At 48.0% G+C, this 23,707-nt stretch overlaps 8 protein-coding genes across 8 annotated transcripts; 5 read left to right on the forward strand and 3 right to left on the reverse strand.

The window, feature by feature from the left end:
* Positions 1-4,138: 4,138 nt before the first annotated feature.
* Positions 4,139-5,209, forward strand: BDW43DRAFT_302455 (HET-domain-containing protein; the record flags this gene model as incomplete). Its single annotated transcript, XM_032045238.1, has 4 exons — positions 4,139-4,183; positions 4,261-4,624; positions 4,694-4,914; positions 4,970-5,209. 4 exons carry the CDS (start codon positions 4,139-4,141, stop codon positions 5,207-5,209), a joined length of 870 nt encoding a protein of 289 aa, XP_031897183.1.
* A 487-nt stretch (positions 5,210-5,696) lies between these two features.
* Positions 5,697-7,367, reverse strand: BDW43DRAFT_321491 (NADAR family protein; the record flags this gene model as incomplete). Its single annotated transcript, XM_032049340.1, has 2 exons — positions 5,697-6,752; positions 7,296-7,367. 2 exons carry the CDS (start codon positions 7,365-7,367, stop codon positions 6,021-6,023), a joined length of 804 nt encoding a protein of 267 aa, XP_031897184.1. The 3' UTR covers positions 5,697-6,020.
* Positions 7,368-7,524: 157 nt separating this feature from the next.
* On the forward strand, positions 7,525-8,304 carry BDW43DRAFT_302457 (uncharacterized protein; the record flags this gene model as incomplete). The annotated part of the gene is made up of 3 exons (XM_032045239.1): positions 7,525-7,734; positions 7,764-8,002; positions 8,046-8,304. 3 exons carry the CDS (start codon positions 7,525-7,527, stop codon positions 8,302-8,304), a joined length of 708 nt encoding a protein of 235 aa, XP_031897185.1.
* Positions 8,305-8,851: 547 nt separating this feature from the next.
* BDW43DRAFT_285779 (uncharacterized protein) lies at positions 8,852-9,968 on the forward strand. The gene has a single exon (XM_032042972.1). It carries the CDS (start codon positions 9,053-9,055, stop codon positions 9,479-9,481), a length of 429 nt encoding a protein of 142 aa, XP_031897186.1. The 5' UTR covers positions 8,852-9,052; the 3' UTR covers positions 9,482-9,968.
* Positions 9,969-10,073: 105 nt separating this feature from the next.
* BDW43DRAFT_166102 (phytanoyl-CoA dioxygenase family protein) lies at positions 10,074-11,769 on the reverse strand. Its single transcript, XM_032038666.1, has one exon. It carries the CDS (start codon positions 11,306-11,308, stop codon positions 10,094-10,096), a length of 1,215 nt encoding a protein of 404 aa, XP_031897187.1. The 5' UTR covers positions 11,309-11,769; the 3' UTR covers positions 10,074-10,093.
* A 461-nt stretch (positions 11,770-12,230) lies between these two features.
* BDW43DRAFT_314040 (uncharacterized protein) lies at positions 12,231-14,537 on the reverse strand (the record flags this gene model as incomplete). Its single annotated transcript, XM_032047718.1, has 3 exons — positions 12,231-13,754; positions 13,810-14,128; positions 14,431-14,537. 3 exons carry the CDS (start codon positions 14,535-14,537, stop codon positions 12,231-12,233), a joined length of 1,950 nt encoding a protein of 649 aa, XP_031897188.1.
* Positions 14,538-15,446: 909 nt separating this feature from the next.
* On the forward strand, positions 15,447-16,225 carry BDW43DRAFT_285786 (uncharacterized protein). Its single transcript, XM_032042973.1, has one exon. It carries the CDS (start codon positions 15,722-15,724, stop codon positions 15,938-15,940), a length of 219 nt encoding a protein of 72 aa, XP_031897189.1. The 5' UTR covers positions 15,447-15,721; the 3' UTR covers positions 15,941-16,225.
* Positions 16,226-20,154: 3,929 nt separating this feature from the next.
* On the forward strand, positions 20,155-22,599 carry BDW43DRAFT_321499 (RING-H2 finger protein; the record flags this gene model as incomplete). Its single annotated transcript, XM_032049341.1, has 4 exons — positions 20,155-20,421; positions 20,485-20,893; positions 20,956-21,493; positions 21,571-22,599. The coding sequence occupies 4 exons, from the start codon at positions 20,155-20,157 to the stop codon at positions 21,962-21,964; spliced, it is 1,608 nt and encodes a 535-aa protein (XP_031897190.1). The 3' UTR covers positions 21,965-22,599.
* Positions 22,600-23,707: the final 1,108 nt, after the last annotated feature.

Consider the following 23,707-nt stretch of genomic DNA (forward strand, 5'->3'; position numbering starts at 1 on the left):
GACGAATACAAATATTGTCTGACTATTTTTTCTTTTCTCATGCATATCCTTTTCCTTGAGAGTGGAATTATGCCACTAATATGGGGAATGAAACTACCGAATTTTACAATCACTCTCCTCATGCTTGGCCCTTCACTTCACCTAAGGGGCTCCAACGATGAATAGCGTATCCTCACTAAGAAAACCGCGAGATGTATTGAATGGTAGTGTACGCGTATATATCCACTTCCCATCCCTCCGCCATGAAACTTCTTTTTCTCCTTTACAGGCATTATATACTACGATTTTGGCTTAAAAGCATAGTTAGACTTCATCTATCGAGACTTGGCCCTCAGCAGCCTTAGAGTCCTGTCGACGAAGCCCTGACACTTATCCTAAGCGGCAAGGCAACTTGCCTATCAGGCTCTTCTGCCAGTTTGAGTTTCAACACGATAGCCCAAAGCAAATCATGCCCAAAGACAGGGCCCGGAATTTAAAGCCATGAACAATATCCACTCTAATCAGCGCTTGCGATGTCACGTACCAGACACCAAGTCGACGAACATTGCAAATAGGCATAGTTGTTCTAAGGTGCTCTCTATCCTTGTGCCAGCTAAAAGGCTACATTCTGCGTCTGGCGGATAGTTGTCTATTGACTGTGAATATATCCCTGTACTCCAAATTCATCACCGGCTATTACCTATGTGTCTAAGCTGAATTGTTCTTAGATGAGATCCTCGGATGAAGAACACTTAGCGCTCTGACTGTCAGGGTGGGGGCTATACTAGAAAGGTCCGTGTACATCAGGAGAAGGTATTGATTCTAAGCATCCTTGCTATAGCCCTGCTTTTTCACGGAAAGTACATCACCCTACTACCAAATCCACTGTATGACGTGATATACGAATGGAACTTCATTCTAGTAGGTTAATTGGCGGGATGCTGAACTCAGACCTTTTTCGAGACAAGAACCTACTTCGCTAAAGCAAGCAGCATTGACAAGAGCTGCTACGGCCAGAGAGTCGAAATGGTCCTTTGACACAAATGGAGATCCCAAGAGCCGACCCCCGCTCCGTGGACAAGCCATATTTCCAAAGTGAGCATCGTGTCGACGGCTTTTAAGAGTGACAACGTCTACGAACAGTAGCCATTGGCATATGACGAATAGATCGTGAACAAAGCAGTGATAGAATTCCTAAAAGCTAATCACAATGAGAGTCATGGCCGTACAGATTGGCCAGGAGTGTATAGTTGCGCTCAATGGACACTATGCCTTCATGGGACAGCAAATAGCTGCTAATATCGCCATGGATTATCAATACCTACCTTGGGAAGCCAGTACTGGGAAATCACTTGGACATGGAAATCGGCGCTGTACGCTACGATCCGAATATGTATCCCCTTATGCTAGACGCTGCCCCTTAAAAAAGCATTTGCCCGCGGCATCGAAACCCACATTCTATCGATTTTGCAAAAGCTCTCATGCTGTGGTTTTAATCCAGACTGCCAATGATCCTGATCGAAGAATCCTATTGCCCAGCTTGCTCTTAGGTGTACCGTTTTCGGAGCAGGCTTGGCAGGCCATCGGTCAGGTTACGCTGGCCTCAGCCCACGCATTCGACGCCGTGGAGCAGGCCCATCTTCGCGAATTTCGCTTGACCGCCAAAAAGAGCGAAAGGGACGTATGTGCCTGACTTTAACTTTCCTTATTGGATCCTTGGACTGTTCGATAGGAGATCTTTGTCGAGTACAACGCGAAAGTTTCGCAGCGCCCACCTTCTGGTGCAGCTGGAGCCTATACCCCGAGCTGATGCCATGGAGTTACAGAATTGTTGCCGAAAGACCTGCTTAAGGCAACAGTATTACCCCAAGAACGGCTTTTTCCCTTGAGAGGTAGCACTGCGCCAGTATCTCGCCGCGGTGGAGGGTCTACAGGTTACGCCCTTCGGGCACGCACGCCCCTTGCCTCATGACCCTTGCGTCTCTATAAGATTCGATGTTTTATCAGACCTTCCATCATTGGTGGCAATAAACATTTAGTGCAGACGCACTAGGTGCGAATATGAGGCTTATGACCATTACTTGCCAAATGTCGATTAAACATGGCTCATATACTCGATTCACGCTTACGATAACCAGCTTAGTGGGATCTTGTTTGGTTATATCTATGGGACACTATGATTATGCCCAATTTACGCTTATATTAATTACTTTATGGAGTCCTGCCTGCTCAACGCAGTTATTAACTGTTGAGCAGAAGATATAGATGATTCAACTATCGTTGGAGAGAAACATGCCGATAGTGACATACGAACTCCTGACAACAACCAGGATACTTCCATGACTGCAGATCAGGAAGTCAAACCTACAAGTATTTTTAATTAATCTGTTGGCTAGTAGCTGTTCCTACGAAGGAGACGCGGACGAACGTACAGCCTGCATTCGTGGCAATGTCTTCCTAACTAAAGATATCAAGGAGATCAACATCTGCTCATCATAGAGGAGGTCAACGAACGCCTTGGCCTTTCTCCGTGAAAGAATAATATCGTAATCCACACTATTGCGGTCCGCACACACCATTTCCCTTGTGAAAGAATGACCGAAAACTCTAAGAGGCGAGCACTACGATTACCTCGCAACCACCCAAAGCGAGAGGTCAAACGCGCAAGCTTCAGCGCATTATTAGCAGGCATTACATTGTACCAACCGTGGACCGAGAGGCCAGAACAAAGGGAATCGCATTTGACAACGACCAACGGATTTCTTACGATGATGTTGTGGCAATACTAGACACAAAACTACAGTATTGGGACATGTGCCTGATTCCCACCTCCATTCTAATGATGGGACCTTGCCATGTTGTATATCATTAAGGCACCATACATGCCTGCACCCTCTTGATATTGGTTTAACAGTGAAGAGCTAAGCCTTCATTATCTCTGTTAATATGCCTACCTACACTACCAATATCCACTTGTGCGTATACTGGCAGCCCGGCAGAGTCGACACTTGAAAGCGAAATGTTCTTGGACCCAGGGGCACTTGAAGATACCATAACTTAATAATTATGGTTTCTAATGCACATAAACTATGGTAACGGGCTATGTTCGCTCTGGAACCACTTGAACTTAGCATTGATCGAAGGAGTCATAAGAGCCACTTGTGCGGCAGCCTTCTAGCTGGAATTTAAATCAAATGGCCAAGAGCAGAGCTCCTGCACAGTAGATCCATAAAGCGATGCCCTACATGAATGGTAGTTGAGACCATGCATTACAGGGTCGGGAAGCATCAATCCAACCTTATGCACAATTGTTACACGGGAGAAAGATAACAACAACACAATCGCAGTAGCTTTTCCAAAGTACCACGAGCTTCCGTCTCGTCCGGTGAATATGGAATGGATTTCTTCCCGGAAGCCTGGAAGTTGCGCCGGCCAAGCGTGATACATACCATCGCCCGGCTTGTTTAATCGACCATTCGATCGAGCTTTGCTTTTTGTTAGCAACACAGCATGATTCTGCAATACGGCTATTCCATTCGTTGTCGACTTGTGCAAGCATAAGCCTAAAATAAGAGGATGACCGGTACAGATATACGTATCTGTTCTCTGTATCACCGCAGCTCTTTCGCCACTAGCACATTATGCATTTGAGGATACCAGGTGTTTTATCAGTGGGCTAGACTCTTCAACTCGGCCTTGTATACGGTATATACTTCCTCCAGACATCAGACTCCTCAGAATTAGGCCCTCCATGATAATTTACCAATAAGGGGCTGGATATCTCGGCCGAGGGAGGGAAAGTATCTGAAAACCTGGGACTGAGGACACTGTGGAGGATAAGCTCAACTTCAAAGCCCTTGGCAGAACTATGTTCCGAATATGCATCGGAATCATCTATATATTTATAAAGAAGCGGAGGAGGCTAAACATACACTGAAGACACAGAAACCTGGATCTGGAAATGCATATGAATCTGCACAGTACGTCAGTATCAAAATAACAACAGACACAGTCCAAATATGCAGTTAAACACGAGTAATTTGGCAATTTAAGAAGACGCATTATATGTGATCGTCCTAGAACTATCAAAGTTCATTAATCAATATTGTCTTAAACAGTTCTAACATTGCGTGACTTGCACTCTCTCTTAGGCTTGTAGATGTCTATGTTTTGTGGCATTAAAAGGGGCAACTTTATGGTTGCAGTATTGATATCTAGGAGAGCTAGCAAAGATAATGTCAGAGCCTCACAGGAGTTCAGCCTCACCTCACAATCCACCAGGATTCTCATCAATGCATCAATACGCATCTGTTAAAAACTTCTACCACTGAGTTGGTGGAATTCACCCCTGACCGGATCCCAGCATACGCGATCCTCTCCCACACCTGGGAGCACGATGAGGTGCGTTTCACAGATATGCTGCATCAAACGGCGGAAACAAGACAAGCATGGCCCAAGGTCCTTAGTGCGAGCAAACAAGCGCTGGCTTGTGGGTACGAATTTATCTGGGACGACACCTGCAGTATTGACAAGAGCAGCAGTGCTGAGCTAACTGAAGCGATTTACTCCATGTTCATGTGGTATGAAAATGCAGCGATCCGTTACGCGTATCTTTCAGATTACACAATTGATAGAGATGTCAATGGTCTAGATGTTTCTAAGCTCGAACAATGCAGGTGGTTTACCCGGGGCTGGACTTGACCGGAGTTGCTAGCTCCTTCAGAGGTTATTTTCTTCGCACAAGGCTGGGTCCAGGCTGGAAAGGAAAGTACAATTACGAAAAGCCTGGCAGAGATTACTGGTATTAAAGTAAATATTCTAACTTGTGAGCACGCACTGGATTCCATGAGTACAGCTCAACGCATCTCATGGACTGCTGCTCGACATACTACCCGACCTGAGGACATGGCCTACTGCCTGATGGGAATATTTTCCGTCAACATGCAATGCTATATGGGGAGAGGCATGAGAAGGCGTTTTACGCCCGCAGGAAGTGATTATGAAGCAATCCGATGATCAGAAGATCTTTGCTTGGACCTACAAAAGCGCGCATCCGGATGCTCTACATGGATTACTCGTGTCATCCCCCGTGCATTTCGTGGACTGCCATGATCTCATAGCGTACCAAAAGTGGGGACCTACTCAGCCATATTCAATGACTAACAAAGGCCTACGTATCGACCTACCACTCGAAAAACATGGGCCAGACACTTACAGGGCGTGGCTCTAGTGCCCAAAGAACAATAGCTCTCAATACCTGGGTATCCTGTTGAAAAGCCTTTCCTCTTTTGATAACCGATATGCTCGGATACATACCAGTATGCTTTCCGTAGCGTATCAAGCTGGTCCGTCGGAAACAATTTACGTACCCTAAAAGGTCTCGAACTCAGATATACAGGACCTACTGATACATGAAGGCTACTGCTTACGAACGCCTAGTCTTTCCAACAGTCCCTACCATTTCATTAAGATTGTGTCCCGAATTCCAGAAGGCAATTCAACGCTGACAATGTCCCCGGTTGGTACAGATATATCGCACACGAGACTATTCTCAATCTTCAGAACTCCCAGCAAAAAGACCAACATCTTCTGTTTCCTTGTTTGGCATAGAACTGAGCTCGCAGGGCTCATGGTGATACTAGGAACGTCATCCGAATACTGCTGTTTGCAGATTGATATCGTCTCCGCCCCCTGATGACCCGATAGAGACCAACTGTCTGGGCTTTACTGCTCTGCGAGATAGCTACGGTACACATTTCAGACCTCATGGACTGGGACGCTGGATCCGAAAAGGGAATGTCGACGTCTGTGTGACAGCAGAGACACGAAAAAAACGCAAGCATTGTGTATCAGATGTTCACATACGAACTCTTGTGTTAGACCGCAGTAGCACAGGAATAGTTTCTTATCTCCATGAGCCATACCATAGAGAAGACAGACCAACACACGTACACATATCAGCTCCTCCTATTATCAACAACGACGTAACGCAAAATTCCAAGTCCATTAGTAGCCTTATGGATAACCATATACTCCACGACCTAAACCAAACCCCTCCTCACAACCCTCGCCGCCTCATCATGGCACCTTCCCAGCCGATTCTCCCCCCTCCAATTCCGCTCATCCTCAATCTCGATCCCATCCCACTTTAACCCAACCCCCCAAACACAATCCCTCACACTCCCCTCCACAAAACCCCTGCCCTCACTAGCAAGATACAAAGCCTTCAAGCTCCCATCCACCTCCGCGCGAGCAATACAGCCCGCCGTGACCACAGCCTCACTCGCAACGCTCCAAACCTCCTCCCGGAAGCCATCCACACGCCGTCCAATCGCCTTCTGTACCCTCGGTTCCCTAGCCCGTAAGACCTTTATCACACTCGATTCCAAAATCGCCTTCTCCTTTTCTCCCCTAGGTGCCTTAGAAGGCCCCACGACGCGTCTTAACTCGGTAAACTCCTCCTCCGAAATACCCTTATCAGAGTCGAAAAAGGGTAATCCTTCAAATAACCAAGCCTTCATACCCATCATCCACTGCTCTCCGCAGGTAAAATCCCATGAACCGATTAGCCGCGTAACGGCGGCATTTCGCGCTGGATACTCGATTCCTAATTCATCCAACTTCGGAAGACAGAGGTCCAAGGCCCTTTGACCGCGGAACGGGGTGCTGGGGTGCCAGTTTGAGAGAGGGCCGCGGACGAAGATTATATGGGTGGGTGTGGTGTGTACTGTGGGGTTTCGCTTTAGGGCGTTGGTTTCGGGGTTGGAGTTGGACTTTGAGCGTTGTTGGCGTTTGGATTTGGATTTGGGTTTGGTGATTTTGTTGGGTGTGGGCATTTTTAGGAGATTGGGGTGGTTGTTGATTGTGGTGGGTTGTAATGTAGATTGGAAAGGATAATTTAAAGAGGGAAATTGTTGAGCTCGTTATGTCGTCTTCACGGCTGGTATTTGTGACTCATTTTCAGATGATACGAGCTCGTTTGACTCATAATGGTATATCAATGGTAGTCATTGTATAGATGTATGATACGAACTGTGGCTTCCAAATTGTACAGATACATGCACATCTATATAAGATTACCTACCTAGCCTTGGTGCCTGAGGTAGGCAGCAGCGGCCTGGATATCTTTTCCGAATGCATTGATTGGCCCTCATTTCTGCCTGATACCACCGCCTCAAGTTGTCGCAACAGTGTTATATTTACGTCAATCGAGTAGATACATATACATAGCGACTGCATATCAGTAACTGGGAGCTCGAATGTAACCAGACTTACTCAGCCTGGCAAATATGGCAAAAGCAGGAGCGGAAGCAAACCATCCGACCCTGGAACGGAAGGAAGCCTTGGCCGCCCCAGAGTGGCGGGGGACATGGATCTATAAGTTCCATGGTATGTAGTGTGGAATATATATACCTCCAAATCGACAGATATATATAGATATGTATACCAGTTAGAATGTAGATTAATCACTATCTATTGCGCATCTCAGACAACCCCAACGATCATTCCAATTCCAAGACTCTCTCTTGGGCCTCTACCCGCACCATGTCCTCCAAAGTCGCCAACAAAAACATCCTCCTGTTAGGAGGAACAGCCGGAATCAGCCTCACAGTCGCCAAGGAAGCCCTCCAAAGCAGTGCCAATATAAGTGTGACCTCCTCATCGGAAGATCGAGTACAAAAGGCCCTGAAAACCCTCTCCGCAACTACACCAGACGCGTCTTCCAAAATCCGCACCTACATCGCAGACCTCTCCGTCAAAAAAAGCTGGGAGAAACAATCGAGAACCTCCTAAAATTCACCGCCGAACTTAGCCCCGTCGACCACATCGTCTTCACCGCGGGCAACATACCACCTCTGGTCCCGTTAGCCAACGCCTCCTTCTCCCACTTCGAGATATTCCTTACCGTCCGTTTCTTCGGTGCCATGGCTGTGGGCAAATATGCTCCGAAGTACATGGCCAACAACAGATGTTTGTCCATCACTCTGACTACCGGGGCGCAGAGCCAGAAGCCGACCTTTTGGTTAACCCCCTGCTATTGAGGGGGCTGTGGAGGGGTTGATGAGGGGGTTGGCTGTTACCGTTGCCCCTGTGCGTGTGAATGCTGTTTCACCGGGTTTTATTGATACCGATTTACATCAGGGGTTGTCGAAGGAGATTCATGATGGTGCAATCAGGAAGTATTCTGAGCAGTCTTTGACTAATGATGTTGGGTATCCGGAGGATGCAGCAGAGGCGTATATTTACCTTATGAAGGATTATTTTACTACTGGAACTATTGCTCATACTAGTGATTTTGGCGGGGGGGGGGGTTTGTTGGTTTGATCGAAATAAATAAATTCAATCGATCCACTGAAGAAGGCTAATATATACTCTCTTGAAGGAGCCTCATAGGGGAGAATTGAACCTGATTGTCGACTCTACAGCAGTGGTTCTACCATCCACAAACAAAGAGCGCACAGGCGTTAGGCCTATTTAGGAAGGCCGGGTCAACATACCCTATTATTAATGAATAAAAGGGCGTATATGCCGCTATCGAGGTCTGTGGTATAGCAGGAACTGACTAACTAGGCTAAGTAATTATCAGGATCGGTGTTATATGTGCTTAGACCTTATAGTTTCCTTTTGGCTGACACTCCTTGATACCGTCTAATTTTCTCCTTCAATCAATGCCTGTCGGGTGGTTTGACAGCCAGACATAGAAACACTTAAACGTCTCTACCGAATACCCATAGTTTCACGTATTCACCGTCTGCGTCACATGAACGATAGAATCCAAGGCGCGATATATCACGTGGTCAGATCGTCCCTTCCATCCTTCACACACTCCTTGACCATCGAACTCATCTCCAAAAAAGCAAAAATGAAATAAATTTGTTCCACACATCTTACAACCTGACTATACCTGGCCACGGACAGTCCCTTACACAGTATCCGAGACCACACCTTCAAAAACTACCAGGATGGTCTTTGGACTTCTCCATAAGGCATTATTTATTTTTCTCAATGGTGCTGCTTGTGGTTTCAAATTCGTTTTGACCCTGACATCATACAACTACCCTTTGGACTCATCATGAAATGGACAGGTCGAACAAGTATAGAGACGATTGCCATGAGAATGGCAGAAGCTGCTGGAATACCTGCCCGCAAATTCCTTAGCAGCGGAGAATATCAATCCCATCGGAAATTGTCAATATGGATGACCAAGCTACCTGGCACACCGTTAGCAAACACGTTTGATATACTGGACATTGTCGCTGAGGAACCGTGGCTACATGAACTCATGACGTACTTAGACTCCCTGTGTCAATGGCGCGCTCCTATCTCAACATCTGTTCTTCGGCGATCGGTACCTGTCTGCAAAAGCCAACAAGTCCCCTGTCATATTATGGATCCGTTCTATAAGAAAGACGATTTTTACATGTATCTCTTTAGCCCAGTTTCGCCTTATCATGGCATTGACTCAGTGACAGAATACAAGCTGGCCTTATCCTACGCGTAGAAGATTCAAGAGCGTCCCCATCGAATAACATTCACGCATGGGGATTTAAACGTCCCAAATATCCTTTTTGACGACAACGGGCATTTATCTGGACTATTTATTGGGAGTCTGCAAGCTGGTATCCTGAATATTGGGAGCTCACGATAGCAGTTAGATTTGGGAAAGGGAGTTAGTTGGTGGTGGCATGCAGCTTCTTGGATGGGAGGGTGATCAGTATTCTGAGTAGCTGGCTGCTGTTGTCGCTTTGAACTTATTGACTGTTGACTCTCACGTAGCGATGTAGAGTATCTTCGTCTAGCGTTTTACTACCGATGGGTCCTAGCTAATGTGTGCGTCTGAATTCTAGGCGGATTTGACTCTCTGTATGTATCGAGGAGCTCATAGTGTTGTGCTTTTGTGGTACTCACGTATGCTACTGCTATGTTAGGATCGGAGTACTATCTGTGGAGCCTTTATTTAAGTTTAAATATAACCTTTCATGCCTGTATCTTGATTGACCGGTTCGTAGTACCTATTAAGACCATTTTTGTCCCTCAAGAATGATATCATAACGTTTCTTATATCCTTGTATATATATTATATCACCAATACGCCGATCCCCAGTAGAACAGGTCAAGCACAAGAATCCGCCTTCATCTTCTTCAACTCCTCCACAGCCCTCTCCTTCCCCCACCCCTCCTTCAACCCCCTAACCATAATCTCCTGCTCACTCTCCGGCGCCATGCCACTGGGCGCAGGAGGCCGTCTATCCAGATTCGTCGGAAATGGATACCCATCGCCAACAGCGAGGACAAAATTCTCCAATTCACCATCAACCACCCCACCAGCACCCCTCACCCTCTCCACCAATATATCCCAGCACCTCTCCACAATAGGAACAGTATCAATACTCTCCATCGTCTTCCCTAACCCACTACTGATCTGCAACAAATTCGCCTTCCGGTGGAACCCACCCTCTGGCACCGTCTCATTCGCCCCCGCGGCATGAAACACAGCCGGATTAAAAAACAAACCATCCCCAAACTCCAACGGCAAAGCCGCATAATTCTCATTAAAATACGCCCGGAACTCCTCTCTCCGCCACGCAAGATACCCCGGCCCATACATCTGGCTGAAGGGCAAGAACCTTGTCGGCCCACTCTCCCTCGGCATATCGCTGTGCGCAACCGCACCCTGCAGCGTAAGATGCTGGCTAGCGAGCTGGATGCTCCTTGGAAAAGCGGCGCAGCGAGCCAAATCCTGGAAGCCGAGGTGGTAGTCGCGGTGGGAGTCCTGGGCTGCGCCGCCTGGTTTGACTACGTTAACTTGGGCGGTTATGCGGTATGCGGGTCCGAGCCAGGATTCACTGATGAGCCGGAGCCAGGGGTTTGAGTAGTAGGTTATGAAGGAGTGGGGATCTTCCAGGGCGTGTTTGCTGAAGGAGTTCCAGATTCGGTCGTTTTTGCCGCTCGCTGCGAAGTGGTCGCCTTTTTTCCCTGGATGGGTTTCACTTTCGCGGGCGATGATGGTTGAAAAGGCGCTGTTTGTTGCCGATAGGGTTGGTGCGTATTTGGCGGGGGTGTACATGCCTTTTAGGACGAGGATCCCCGGGCCCGTGTGTAGGATGTTGTACCATTCGTCTTGGAGGCGGATTGTTTGGTCGTGGTTTTGGGGGTCCAGGGTAGTGAGGTTGTAGATTGGGATGTTTTGGTCCACGGATGCGGCTAGCGGGTAGGTTGCTTTGGTGGTAGTTTGGGAGCAGATTTGTTTGAAGTCTTCTAGGTTGGGGTGGTCGAGCTGGTATAACCGGCTCGACACGGGTTTGGGGGTTCCGTTTGGGATAGTCATTGTGCTTTAGGGGGGCTGTAGGACGACAGTTCAAGTTGATGTGAGAGGTCTTTTCGGTGTACTGCCTGGCTGGTATATATATTTTCGGGAGGGAGTACAATTCCGAAGATACCACTCAGTCTCTCGTTGTGTCCTTGAATTTCCGAGATTCGAGATACTCGATGAGGTAATGTGGAGAAGCAATTCAACACCGACTTCCGCCCACTAGAGATACACGACAGCCAATCGTTTCTATCGCTTAAGGGTGGGGATCCTGGAGAAATGGAAAAGCAGACCAACTAGTTATGTGTGACTTCAGGCACGTGGAGCCGGAAACCTTTATCCGGGATGACTAACCCGGTATACCTTCAAGATCGTGAAGCAGTCATGGTGACAACAAGAGCTGTGTAGAGGAAGGATCTAGCACACACTCATCCACTAGCGCAGGGCAATAGGACACCATTATGTACTTCATCATGCATTCCCGTCATCATCATAGAAGTATTAATACACATGTACAATTAATCCATCCATGACACCCCCAAACAATTGACAGAGTAGAGAAGATTGGCTGCCAAAGACACGGTGTGCAAACAGAAAAGCAGAAGATCGATCAGAATGTCCGCCGCAAATGAAGTAGAAACGCACAAGGAACGGTGCAAAACAAAATGACAGAGAAAGGAAGATCCGGAGCACCTTAACAGAAGAACAAAGACTGAGCTATATCTGTTCCAAGCAATGTTATATTCAATGGAATATCCGTCCCGTGCAGAATTCTATTAGCGACCCTAATTTTCGCCCGAAAGTCAAACAGCACTGCAAAAAAAGAAAAAAGCAAGATGAAAGTAAGGGCTAAAGACGAAGCAAAAGAAACTAACGACCAGGCGATAGAAGAACCTACAACGCAAGATTGCTCGCTCGTGTCTAGGAACAAATTATATTTTCATGCATTCATCATCACTATCCCGACGTCTGCATTCAGCGCTTGATCCGTTGAAGTCACTTGGCCGACTTGATTCGATTCGCTGAGGGTCAGATGGTTCTCGGACAGGGTTTCCACAAGTGTGTTTGGTCGTCCAGCGACGGTGAAGAGAACCTTGAGTAACACATCCTGACTCTGACTCCCATCCGTCGCCGGGGCTGCCTGATGTCGGCTGTGAGTCAAGAGCGTTCGAACGAAGGACCGAATCGCTTCGTCGGTGGACGAGTCTTCCAGGACATGGAGGCCGTCAATGACGCAAATCAGCACGGGTGGGGCCAGATACAACAGGATGTCGATCAGCGACAGCACCTCTTTCCAGCAGGTCATCGTGCCGTTCAAGGGGTTGAAGCGCTCCGTGTTCAGATTGCATGCGGCGTGCCCCTCCAATACGGGCGGTAGGTAGTCGATCAGTTGCCGAATGAGGCTATACGCGAGCGAGATGAGACCTTGTTCGTACAAGGTCATCCCACTTCGTTCTTCGGTGGGCAGGGAGCAAAAGTGGGAGATGACGGGGAGTCTCGCTTTTCGAGCAAAGGAGGCGTAACAGGCAGAGATGAGGGCGACTGGACTGGGAAAGGCTGTGGATGGAGGTCCCCCGATGGCGAGCACCTGGGAATGGACATTGGTCGCCCATTGTTGTAAGGATTCCACCACACTGTCCTCGGCGATCACATCGACATCCGCAGCGAGATCGGCCACCTGGTCATCATCCCGGAAGAAGTCCTGTAGGTGTTTAGAGGCCAGCTGTAGCTCGACCCGAGTGTACTTGTGCTTGGGCCCGGAGGACCATTTAAATCTGGAGGTTTCTTGTGACGTGATCAATGTCAGTTCCGACGGCAGGTCTGTCCCGAGGTCACCACCCTGCATACCTATATCCTGTGCGACCGTTGTCGTCAAACAGGCGATGCCACTATTTTGCTGGGTAACAGAGCGGAGCCGCTGACTTGTCGAGTCGAGCATCTGCAAGAGGAGCAGGTGGCTGTCCGCCCTCATCTTGAGTCGCTCGGCCGCATCGTTCTGGATTTCCCAGATTAACTGACGAGTCATGGCAGTCTGAGCAATGGACCGACGGTCCCACTTCTGCCGACCGACTTGGTTCAATCTGGTCTCTTCCCAGAGGTACAGGTCGCTCATCTGCATGATCTTGCGCTTCTTTTCATACTTCGGGTCGTCCATGTCCATCCCGTCGACAAGTCCGCCGATGATGTGGATCGCACTGCTTCGGATACTCCAAATGAGGTACCGAAAGTTCAAATACACGTCTTGATGCAAACTTTTGAGAAGACGGCATTTGGACCGTCTGACATACCAGTCCATCAACTCTCCTAAAAAGAAGAAGGTCAAAGAGTAAAATGTGGCGATTGGCGTTACTGAATCTTTAGTGAAAGAGACCCCGTCACTTCCCGGTGGGAGACAAATGGATTGATTGACTTTAACCAGGGCCCGGATGACGCCTTCCATGATACGAGGATAATTTGCCGATGCCTAGCATGTTCAGTTATACGGCTTCACACAGAAGGTCAATTGACACAGCGCTCACCTTTATTACCGACTGTAAGACCCCATAGAAAAGGGACCGGTAAGATTCGTTCTTCGGAAGGATCGTTAGGAGCACTGCATGGGGATCTAGGGTATCTATGAAAGTATCGCAGAGAGTCATTGAACGGCTGAAGACTTGCTGTCTCGGGTGAGAGAGCCAAGCCGTCTGCACGCTGCGAACTACCGCCAGGACATCTTGCGCGGTTTGCGGCCGTTCCTGGAATGTGACTTGATCCTCAGGGGGCAAATTCTCTTGAAATCGCTTCCAGGACTGAGTTAACTCATTGTACTCGACGTCCAGTGTTCCGATTCCCGGATATCTGTGCCAGTATTAGCTATATAGTGGTCAACGAATGAGGATACACAGCGGGGGTTTATGTAATCCAGTCAGGTGCATTTTGGCTATGAGAAAAGAGGGGAGTCGAAAAGGCATATGTCGATAATGCACATTCTACACGATAGGAGCGGAGGAATGAGGGGGGGCGAGAGAAGTTAAGGGGCATATGGATAGGAAAACGAAGAAAAGGAGAGAAAAAGAAGAGGGGGAGAGAGAAAGAGAAAAAAAAAAGGAAAAAAAAAAAAAAAAAAGAGAGAGAGAAAGAAACAGCAAGGGAAGCCTTACGGTGAAAGAAGCCTCTTCTCAAATCGTTTCCTCCATATACTCGAGTTGAGATGATCGTCCTCAGCAGTGGGAGGGGCTGCTGGGACGAGGGATGTTGGAGGCGGCATTCTGCAGCGGTTCGGTTGCCGTCAAAGCGTCGACTTCTCCCTGTTGAAGGCCGAGAGCACACGAGGGAGATTGTCTTGCCAACTGAATCGACGGGTTCATGTCAGGGGGGTTGAAGATTAGGTGAAAAAAGGAAAAGTTCAAACAGACGTGCTGTTCAACCATTCAACGAGTGTGAGATGTGTGTGGTTGGTTGATTGCTTTCAGGGGTGTGGTGTGATGTTTTTGGGCTGGTTGACGGCCTTGATACGGAGATGATTTGTCCTGGTCGGCTTTCTGTTTCTAATCCTCTTTTCTCTTTGTCCGTGTTTACCGATTCATGATGCGCATGGTCAAATCTGAACACAACGGGGTGGACCCGCTAAAATGGCACAACCTATCTCTTTTCCCGCTTCAGGACAAGGGGAGACGATGCTGGAGGGAGGAAAGGAAAGAGGGGGGACGAAGATGAAGAGGTAGAGGTAGAGGACAGGAGCATTCCCGGAAGAATAGATTAAAGAGGGAGAGGGAGGGAGAGAGAGAGAGAGGGAAAGCAAAAGAGAGAGAGAGAGAGAGAGAGAGAGAGACGTAAGCCTGAGAAAGTAAACTGCTTGAACTGCACTTAGAATGGGAAGTGAATTAACATCGTGATTTTTTGGTATTTAATTATTTTTTTCCTGATTCTCTCTCCTACTGCTTTTCCCACACCCACACACACACACACACACACAACCAACCGTCTGAAATAATAATAATCGAATAATAATTGAATATTTTTTTCCCTGCGTGTCTCTCTTTTATTTTAGAAATTATTGTTCACCTTTAGTTTCACCTCTCAATTTGAGTTTGTTTTTGATGTGATCTCTTTTTCTTTTTTTTTTTTTTTTTTTTTTTCTTCTTTCTTGCGTTTCGACTCGGATTTCTAATTAATAGATTGACTTACTCCCCTACTTTAATTCTAGTGTCGTAGCTAGACAATAACCAACCCGGTAGTCTCCCTGACCTATGTCCAGTGATCTAATATATTCTATGTATATATTTCTATGTCTTTTTCTTCCTCTCTGAATTTGTGTAGATAAAATGAAATAAAAATGGGGGGAAAAGGCCGGCCATTGAATGCGGGAATGAAGACTGACACTCTCAGCAGGAAACCTTGCACGCCTCCCTGTGCCTGAGAACCAATCATTGCCCTAGGTGGAGCGGAGCCATGACCGTCCAGTGTTCGAGGCCTCGAATAGAAGCGGGGATGCACAGAAGGGTAAATATTCCAGGCCCTCGTAGCCTATGGAACCGTGCTACTAATTTTGGCCCAGTCCCGGTATGGCTTTTTTTCCCTTCTCTTTTGCGACAAATTGCCCTCCTTTTTGATTTTTACTTATCTAATTTTTTGGGGATTTCCCTTGTCTTTGCTTTTTCTTCTTGTTAACACTGGGGTGGATACCACATTCAACGCGGGCCATGCCTGGCTCATTGATGGACGGGTTTTCCATGATTTTTTCTTTTCCTTGCGGTTTGAGATATGGTTGTGGGCCACCCGATCTGTCATCTCTTCTTCTTTGTCTGTGCTCTCCGGGTTGTTTTTATTTATTTGCTCTACTTTTATTCTTATTCTTATTTTATTTATTTATTTATTTATCTATTTAATTTTTTTTTTCCTTTTTTTTTTTTTCGTTATATTTTTTTTTTTTTTTTTTTTTTTTTTTTTTTTTTTTTTTTTTTCGTTATACCTAATTTTTTTTTTTCTGAATTTTTTTCTTATTTTCGGATATTCCTCCCCCCTTCTTCCCTCACCACTTTCCTTTTCGCCCTCTTCATCGTCCTGCACAACGCTAGTCGGCCATGATACCCACCCTCAGGAATGTTAACCATGTCGCTTCCCCTGCGCATCTCCCCGAAACAGAACATGACGGGCATCTGACCGAGTCATCAGTGGCCGATGCCTGCTGATCCAAGGACGTAGTAGCATTGAGATCAAATAAAACAAAGCCAGACTAAACCCCCCAGATTGGTTTTAAAACCCTCGCAACCACTTTCTTTGTTTAGTTGCATGCATCCCAATCTTTTCTCAGTTTTATCCCTCTCATTTCTTTTTCCGCTTAGCCTTGACTTGCATATAGTAGTGACGATGGTTGGTTCGTCTGGGGTCCTGGAGGCGTCAGACCTCCATCCAGGTAGTCTGGTACCTTACCTTCGGTCCTAACCTTCCCTCCTTCCATCCATGCACGAATACCTCTCCCCGTTGTTGCCCATCATCGCCGCCACTATGGGCATCTCATCCTGTCATCCTATAACCGTTAGGGTTTGAAGATTGTGTCGGAGTATAAGGAAGCAGCCTACACACGGACCAAGCGTTGCTGTCATGGAGGGCCGAGACCCATGTTGTCCCGCCAATAATCATCATCTGATGGGGAACCCATCAGTCCACAGAAAAGCTCGTTCGCACTGATGCCGAGGCTGAGCCGTGTGGATAGCCCGTACGGCTCTTATTGCAGTTGGTGCAGCTGGACTATCAGACGCCTCATCCGGACGTCTGATGTCCATGGCTGCGTCCGCCATCGTTCCCTTAAAAGACTGCCATAGTCCCAAATACGAAGAAAACAAACGCCTGGTCGCCTCCACATCAAACCTGCCCTTCGTCTCGCACGGAAGAAACACACTGCTCGCATCAACAACCTCACCCCGACATCTGGCGTTCCTCCGGTTGTTCGTACAGGTTCGGAGGCGCCGCCGCTCTGGCCCTTTCAGATAGGTCAACTGTCAGGTCTGCATACTACATCAAGATGTGAACTCCCTTTCTGTTCTTTCCCTTTTTTTTCTTTTTTTTATTCTTTATTCTTTATTTTTTTTTATCTGATTTTTTATTTTACTATTATTTTTATATCGGTGAACTAAACGAAACCCTGATCACGGGGTTCCAACAGACCATAGTCGGCAGATAAGGTTCAATGTGTAATATCCACACGGCCTGATTGGGAACTGGCTGGCGATTGGGATGCATAACAGGGAGCTATATACAGGGTATGTGCGGTCGAGACGAATATACGCGGTGTCCTCTACTCCGGTTTGATGATGTTGGCAAGATGCCTTCACCTCACTCGTCCGGGGATTAGATATTACCTGAAAGCCAACAGAATCTGGCTCTATGACTAATCTCGACAGCAGATCCCGAGGTTTTACCATTTTCGCGGCATTGACCCTATGCGCCACAGCCCAAACCCGGGCTGAATTAGGAGGGAGAGAGGAATGGTGGGAAGTATCCTCGGACATAACCAGTTCGACGTGGCTCTTTTCTCCGAAGCTCAGCAAGACGACTTTGCTAGACCCTAGCCAAGCTTTGGATATTCTGGGGTTGTTGGCACGGGGGTGATATGTCGGGCGGCATGCAGAGGGTTAAGGCTTTTGTCACACATGGTCTCGCTGTGTGGCTACTCTTGCGGTGAGCAATGGAATTGTAAGGGCAGGCAATGGACCCATTCCCGTCAATCGGTTTGTACTGCAAGGTGTGGCCTTTGCGTAGACTCAGTCGGGGGTACATTTAGTATTGGGGCCTCTTGTATCACCCTGTAAGCGGTATTACGATCCCCCTTTTGACTTTATTTGAAACGCCATGTCTTGCAGATGCTCGGGAGAGTGACTACTAACTACGGCTACTCGTGACCGTTTCGTACTACCTACAGTACAGTACATCCCATATATCCAAAGAAAAGAGGATGTGTTTTCCTTTTTCACGACGACACGCGAGCCTTGGAAGTCGTATGGGCCTCTGCGAATAACTGGATTACTTTTCTCGGTCCAACGACGAAAGATGGGATCGTCGCGCCGATCAACACCATCCCTATCGGGGGTAATCCCGGTGCACGATGAAGCGAACAGGGACAAGACGGCTAGGCGACCGAATCAAATCGGACAGAAATAATCCCCCAGGAAGAACTAAGAGATCCAGCGACTTGGGAGTTGGGACGCTGTACAATACTCATGTCGGATGCGGCCGGATCGATAAGCATGACCGACTGCGGAGATTAGCCTCCGATCCCGGCGCCTCCACATGCGGAGATGATGGTTTCTTTACCTAGCGATGAATAACCATGTAGGTCTCACGGTAACCTATAATTATGTACATAAAGAATACCTAAGTAAAGAGAGATGGAGTGGAAGGAATTCCCGCGATATACTCAAGTCCGGCACCGGGGGTGGTGGTGAGGCTGGCTTGAGTAGGTATCGGGATTATCACTCCGTTTCAGGGCGTGGGTTTTCCGTATCAGACCTATCCACGTTGGTGAGGGCAAACAACACGAGGTTCCATACATACGGGTAAATTTATCTGCCAGTTGGCCTTGTCGTCAAGCCATGGCAACACAAGCAGCATCCCATGGAACTGACATGGCGACAGATGGTGGGGAGAGCTATCCCTCCAGAGGATCAACGGGTCAAGAGGTTCAAATGGTCATGCATGACGCAACTTTTCTCTTTTTTTTTTCCCTGCGTGCAATAGACTACTTTGCCCCCCGCCTTTCGACATTTCAATACACATTGTTCGAAGGTGTATATCTTTCGTAGGTTGAGAATCCTTTCGCTTGGCCTTAAAATTGAGGCACGATCGGCCACCATGTGACGCTCAGGGCCCTAATTAATAGAAGTGCTGCTTTGGAATTTCCCCCGCACTCGTGGGATTGTCTCATATCATATCATATCATATCATATCATCCTCCTTGACAATCTTCATCGGGACCAGGAAGAATCCAAATGACATCGAAACAGAATTTGAGATTGTTTGGATGAGAATGAAATCCTATCAGACGACCTGGAAATGATTGGACTAGGCTGAATGCAATCTGCTGTACCTCGGGATTCGCGGCGGGCAAATCAAGTCCAGCCAACGATGATCCTCTCTGATCGTTTTCGTATTGTCCAGACCGAATTGCTGACTTCGACGAATCCATGGAATCTCTATCAGTCACGGTTCCTGTACTCTGTGGTCATTCTCATATTATCTTCTAATATATCAACAGGGTCTTCGATACCCTTTTGTATTAAGGAACCGCGTACTCTCTCAACTACTTTATAAAATATTCTCTCACCTTTCTATTATTCTTTTCTTTCTTTCTTTCTTTCTTTCTTTTTTTTTTTTTTTCCCCTTCCGGGTACATCGGATCATTATCCAGAGTCCTCTAGTTACTGACTCTTCCTGCAACCCTAACAAGGCAACTCCACCGTAAAGTCGGTGGTTGGTTCTGCCTTCAACCCCCCTCCCTTCTCCACCGCATCTCCAAATTTCTTAGGGGGTGATCATTGATTATTCTTCTCGTCCCGTTGTCGGGCTTCCATTTTATCCTTCTGCTTATCGATCGATTCCCACACCCCCCCCATCCGCCCCAAATCTTGTCCCCCCGTTATTTACCAGTCATTCATTCATTCGGTTTCCCAACTGTTGTCGCTGCACCCCCACCGTCACGGTGCAGCCGATTGATCGTCCTGCCGTCCGGTTTTTCCAACTATACCTGTCTTCGGTCCTTCGGCGGTCGGTGAGCAGAGAAACATCCGTTGACTTAATGTGATCTACTGCGCCCCATTACCTCCGCCGTATCCGTAAGCCTCGTCATCGTGGGGAAGTCCGTCCGTTCCACCTTGGCTTTTTCTTCGATGGGGCCCGTACAGGACCCTTCTCTCTTCTTCTTTTCCTTTTCTTCTTTCTTTTCCTCCCTCGTCCTTCTCGTGTCTCTATCTACCGTCGTCCTCGCGCAAGACTCCTCCGGCTGGTCTGTGGTGCCGTCCAACAACTCCCGCGATCTCTCATGGGTCGGAAAAGCGAAGTTCCACCTAGAAAGCGCCCAGATCCAGTTGCCGTTGGGCGTCAGCATCGCACCGCTAACCACTGCCTTGGTCAATCTCGATCACAGTGAACTGACGGTGCGTTCCGGGACAATACTGCCTCTCCTGGTTTCATTGACGAGCTGACGGGCTTCCAATTAGAATTTCGATGTTGCGGGGAACCTCGTGAACGTCGACGCTACCAACACCATCTCGCTGAACAGTAGTGATATCGCCCTGATCAGCTGCGACCAATCTGCATATCCCGGAAATTTGGATGCCAGTGAGACCGTCCACGCCGTCATTACATCGCCGCAGCCTGCATTGGCTGTCCTTCTGTACAGTTCCGAGGTGCATCACTGTAATTACACTGCCGGTCCACACTCCAACGGGTACATCAACGTCTTTACCCTCGTCAATCAGGCTTTCGCGAAGGCTGTGCTCAAACTCTCTCATTCGTCGGCCGGGAACGGGACGACGAGCATTAAGCCCAACATGTCGTTCACCATGTCAGGGACGCCGTCCACCACCGCCGGCGATTCCGGTGGGGCCACGGACAGCCCCAATACTGGTATGAACACATCATGCTTGCGCCTTGCACTGTTCCACTCATCACTGACCACGCATCCAAAGCGATGATCATTCTGTATAGTATTACGGGTATTATCACGGCGCTATTCCTAGCCATCATCATCACCGGCGCGGTCCGGGCCCACCGTCATCCGGAACGATACGGACCGCGATACACAGCCGGGCGACCACGACAAAGTCGGGCGAAGGGCATAGCCAGGGCGATGCTAGATACCATTCCGATCGTGAAATTCGGCGATCAGCACGACCCGAAACTGGACGCCGTCAAGGGGGATGTGGAGATGGGGTCAGAAGATGAGACGGGTCGTCAGCCGGACACCCAGGAAACAACAACGGTCCACGAAACGAATCCCCAAGCGACTCCGGCTCTGGCGGCGGCTCAAACGACGACCGAGCCTAATTCAGAACCGCAAGCCAAGACTCCCGCAGATGCCACCGATCACCCGAACTTCTCTTGTCCCATCTGTACCGATGACTTCGTCAAGGGCCAGGATCTCCGTGTCCTACCCTGCAACCACCAATTCCACCCAGAGTGTATTGACCCCTGGCTAGTAAATGTATCGGGCACATGTCCTCTTTGGTACGCTCCCTTCTCCATCCCTCCCTCTCCCCCCCCCCAATGTCAACCCTAAACCCCAACCACTAACCCACCCCCAGCCGCATCGACCTCAACCCAACCCAAGCCGAAGGCGAATCAGAGCACCCAGAAGGCGAAGAGCACCTAGAAACCCAACCAGAAAACCCAAGTGAACAAACAACCGAAGAATCGCACCACCGCCACCAACACCGCCGCCTATCAAGCTACCTGCACGGCACGCTCAACGCGCGGCGCATGCGCGACGCAACCGTCGAAGAACGCCTCGCGGCTCTGCGCAGTGTCCGCGAAGAAAACCGAAATAATGCCGCAAACGAAAACGCGGAAGAACGCCAACGCCACCGCAGTCGACTTACCTCCCGTCTTCGCGACCGCTTCCGCATCCGCACCCGCCGACACGGCGATGATCCCGATCGAGATCATCGAGAGGCCGCGTCGTCCGCGTCGTCTACATAGCACATATGCGTACATACATGCACCTTGAATTTTATGTTTATATTACGAGATGGTCTGGTTTGGCTTGGCTTGGGCTCTTGTACAGTTTCCCTTTTTTTTTTTGGCATGTTTGCTATGTTGCCCTTTTTTCACCTTTTTTTTTCTTCTTCATACCATTCTTACATTCCTTCACGTCCATTATGAATCACGATACGAACCGGCACGAGGCGATAAAGGCGTTAGGGGCAATTTCAAAAGGCAAGAAAAGGACCCATTGTACAGAGTACAGAGAGTGTGCAAGTGGCAAACTGTATATCTCCCATCTACTTCGTATATAAAGCTATACAAAAAAAAAAGAGAGAATACAAGTACAAATTTCAGAAAATAAGAACAAATCCACCCACAGCCGTAATCACCCAACAAAATCAAGGCGAAAACAAGGCTCATCCCAGCCGTGTCTTAGTACTACTACCGTGTCTAACCTAGTGGGAGAAAAAATGAGAAAAGAAAAAAGACTAGTCAGGTTCCGGAATCCGTCCGGCGTTTCGCGTACATTGCCCGTTTCGGAACTCCCCGTGGGGTTTAACTGCGGGTTTGGGTAGGTGTTTAGGTACATAATTTTTTAATTTTTTGTTCTGAGGCATGTATTCCGTACATGAATGGGGAAGGTTTGGCTGGTCTTGGTCTTCTTGGGTCATTGGCGCTCTAGAATGAGTGGTTTGGGGTTTATATACAGTTGTTGATGCTTGTTCTTTCTACTTGGTTTGTATGAGTACACAGTTATTGGTTTTTGTATTGTATTGTTATTCTATCCGGCTGATAACCCAATAGTACACATTAAAGGGCCTAGATTCGTCGATATTGTTACACGGCAATAAGCGTCAAGGAAAGAGGGGAACTGGAGATTTCGGCAGTGCGGAAGATAGCTAGGATGGCTGGGTGTACGGATACGGAGTGCCTTGCGACACGGCTATGAGGGGGAGAAATATGTTGTTGCTCTTTCGGCTGTGTTGTCGCCGCTTTACCCAGCCAGTTTTTGTCCACTTTACCGAGTTAGTCCTAGCGTGCCATTCCTGGGCATGAAAGTAAATGAAAGTTTTGTTCAACCCCAGTGTGTATAGCATGATTTTGACAGGAAAGGGAGACTCCTCTTTCATTCATATGCCTTACATTTGTTATCGTCTGGGCTCGCAGTTTCTTCGAAAAGGACGGGTCGCAAGTTTGTATCGTAAACCCTCTCCACCAAGCCGAAAGGATCCATCCACATACCTCTCGTCCAATGACTCAAAGCACAAGTCAACAAGGTCAGGTCAGCTCGACTGGGATAGTTCCGCTCACTAACTCGATGTGTCAGTTAACAGGTGTTTACTGAAGTGACAAAACAAGCAGTGAGCCTCGTCGAACGCTATTTTCAGGTCAGCACTATCTTGCGCAGAATTGATTTGTTGGTCAGCACGACCCTCACCGGCGAATACGAACACGATCTGGGAGTAAAGACACAACCGGCAGTTGATATCCAGGACCTCCTCTCCACGAACAATTACAGGCACCATAACTATCATCAACCCGCGTGGTCGTGAACTTCTAACAACCAAATCACTCCCCGGATGGACCATTGACATTCTGACTTGTTTTATCTGTGACCGACTTCGCAGCCGCTGTAATTCTCTTTAGCCTAGGCTTGATCGGTCTGCTGCAGTTGCGGTGCAGGTCAGCAGCAGTGGGTTACAAGGAAAGGCGGCGTCTTACTTGTGGCAGGTTTTC

Source organism: Aspergillus alliaceus (assembly GCF_009176365.1).
Source record: "Aspergillus alliaceus strain CBS 536.65 unplaced genomic scaffold BDW43scaffold_43, whole genome shotgun sequence".
NCBI classification, from domain to species: Eukaryota; Fungi; Ascomycota; class Eurotiomycetes; order Eurotiales; family Aspergillaceae; genus Aspergillus; species Aspergillus alliaceus.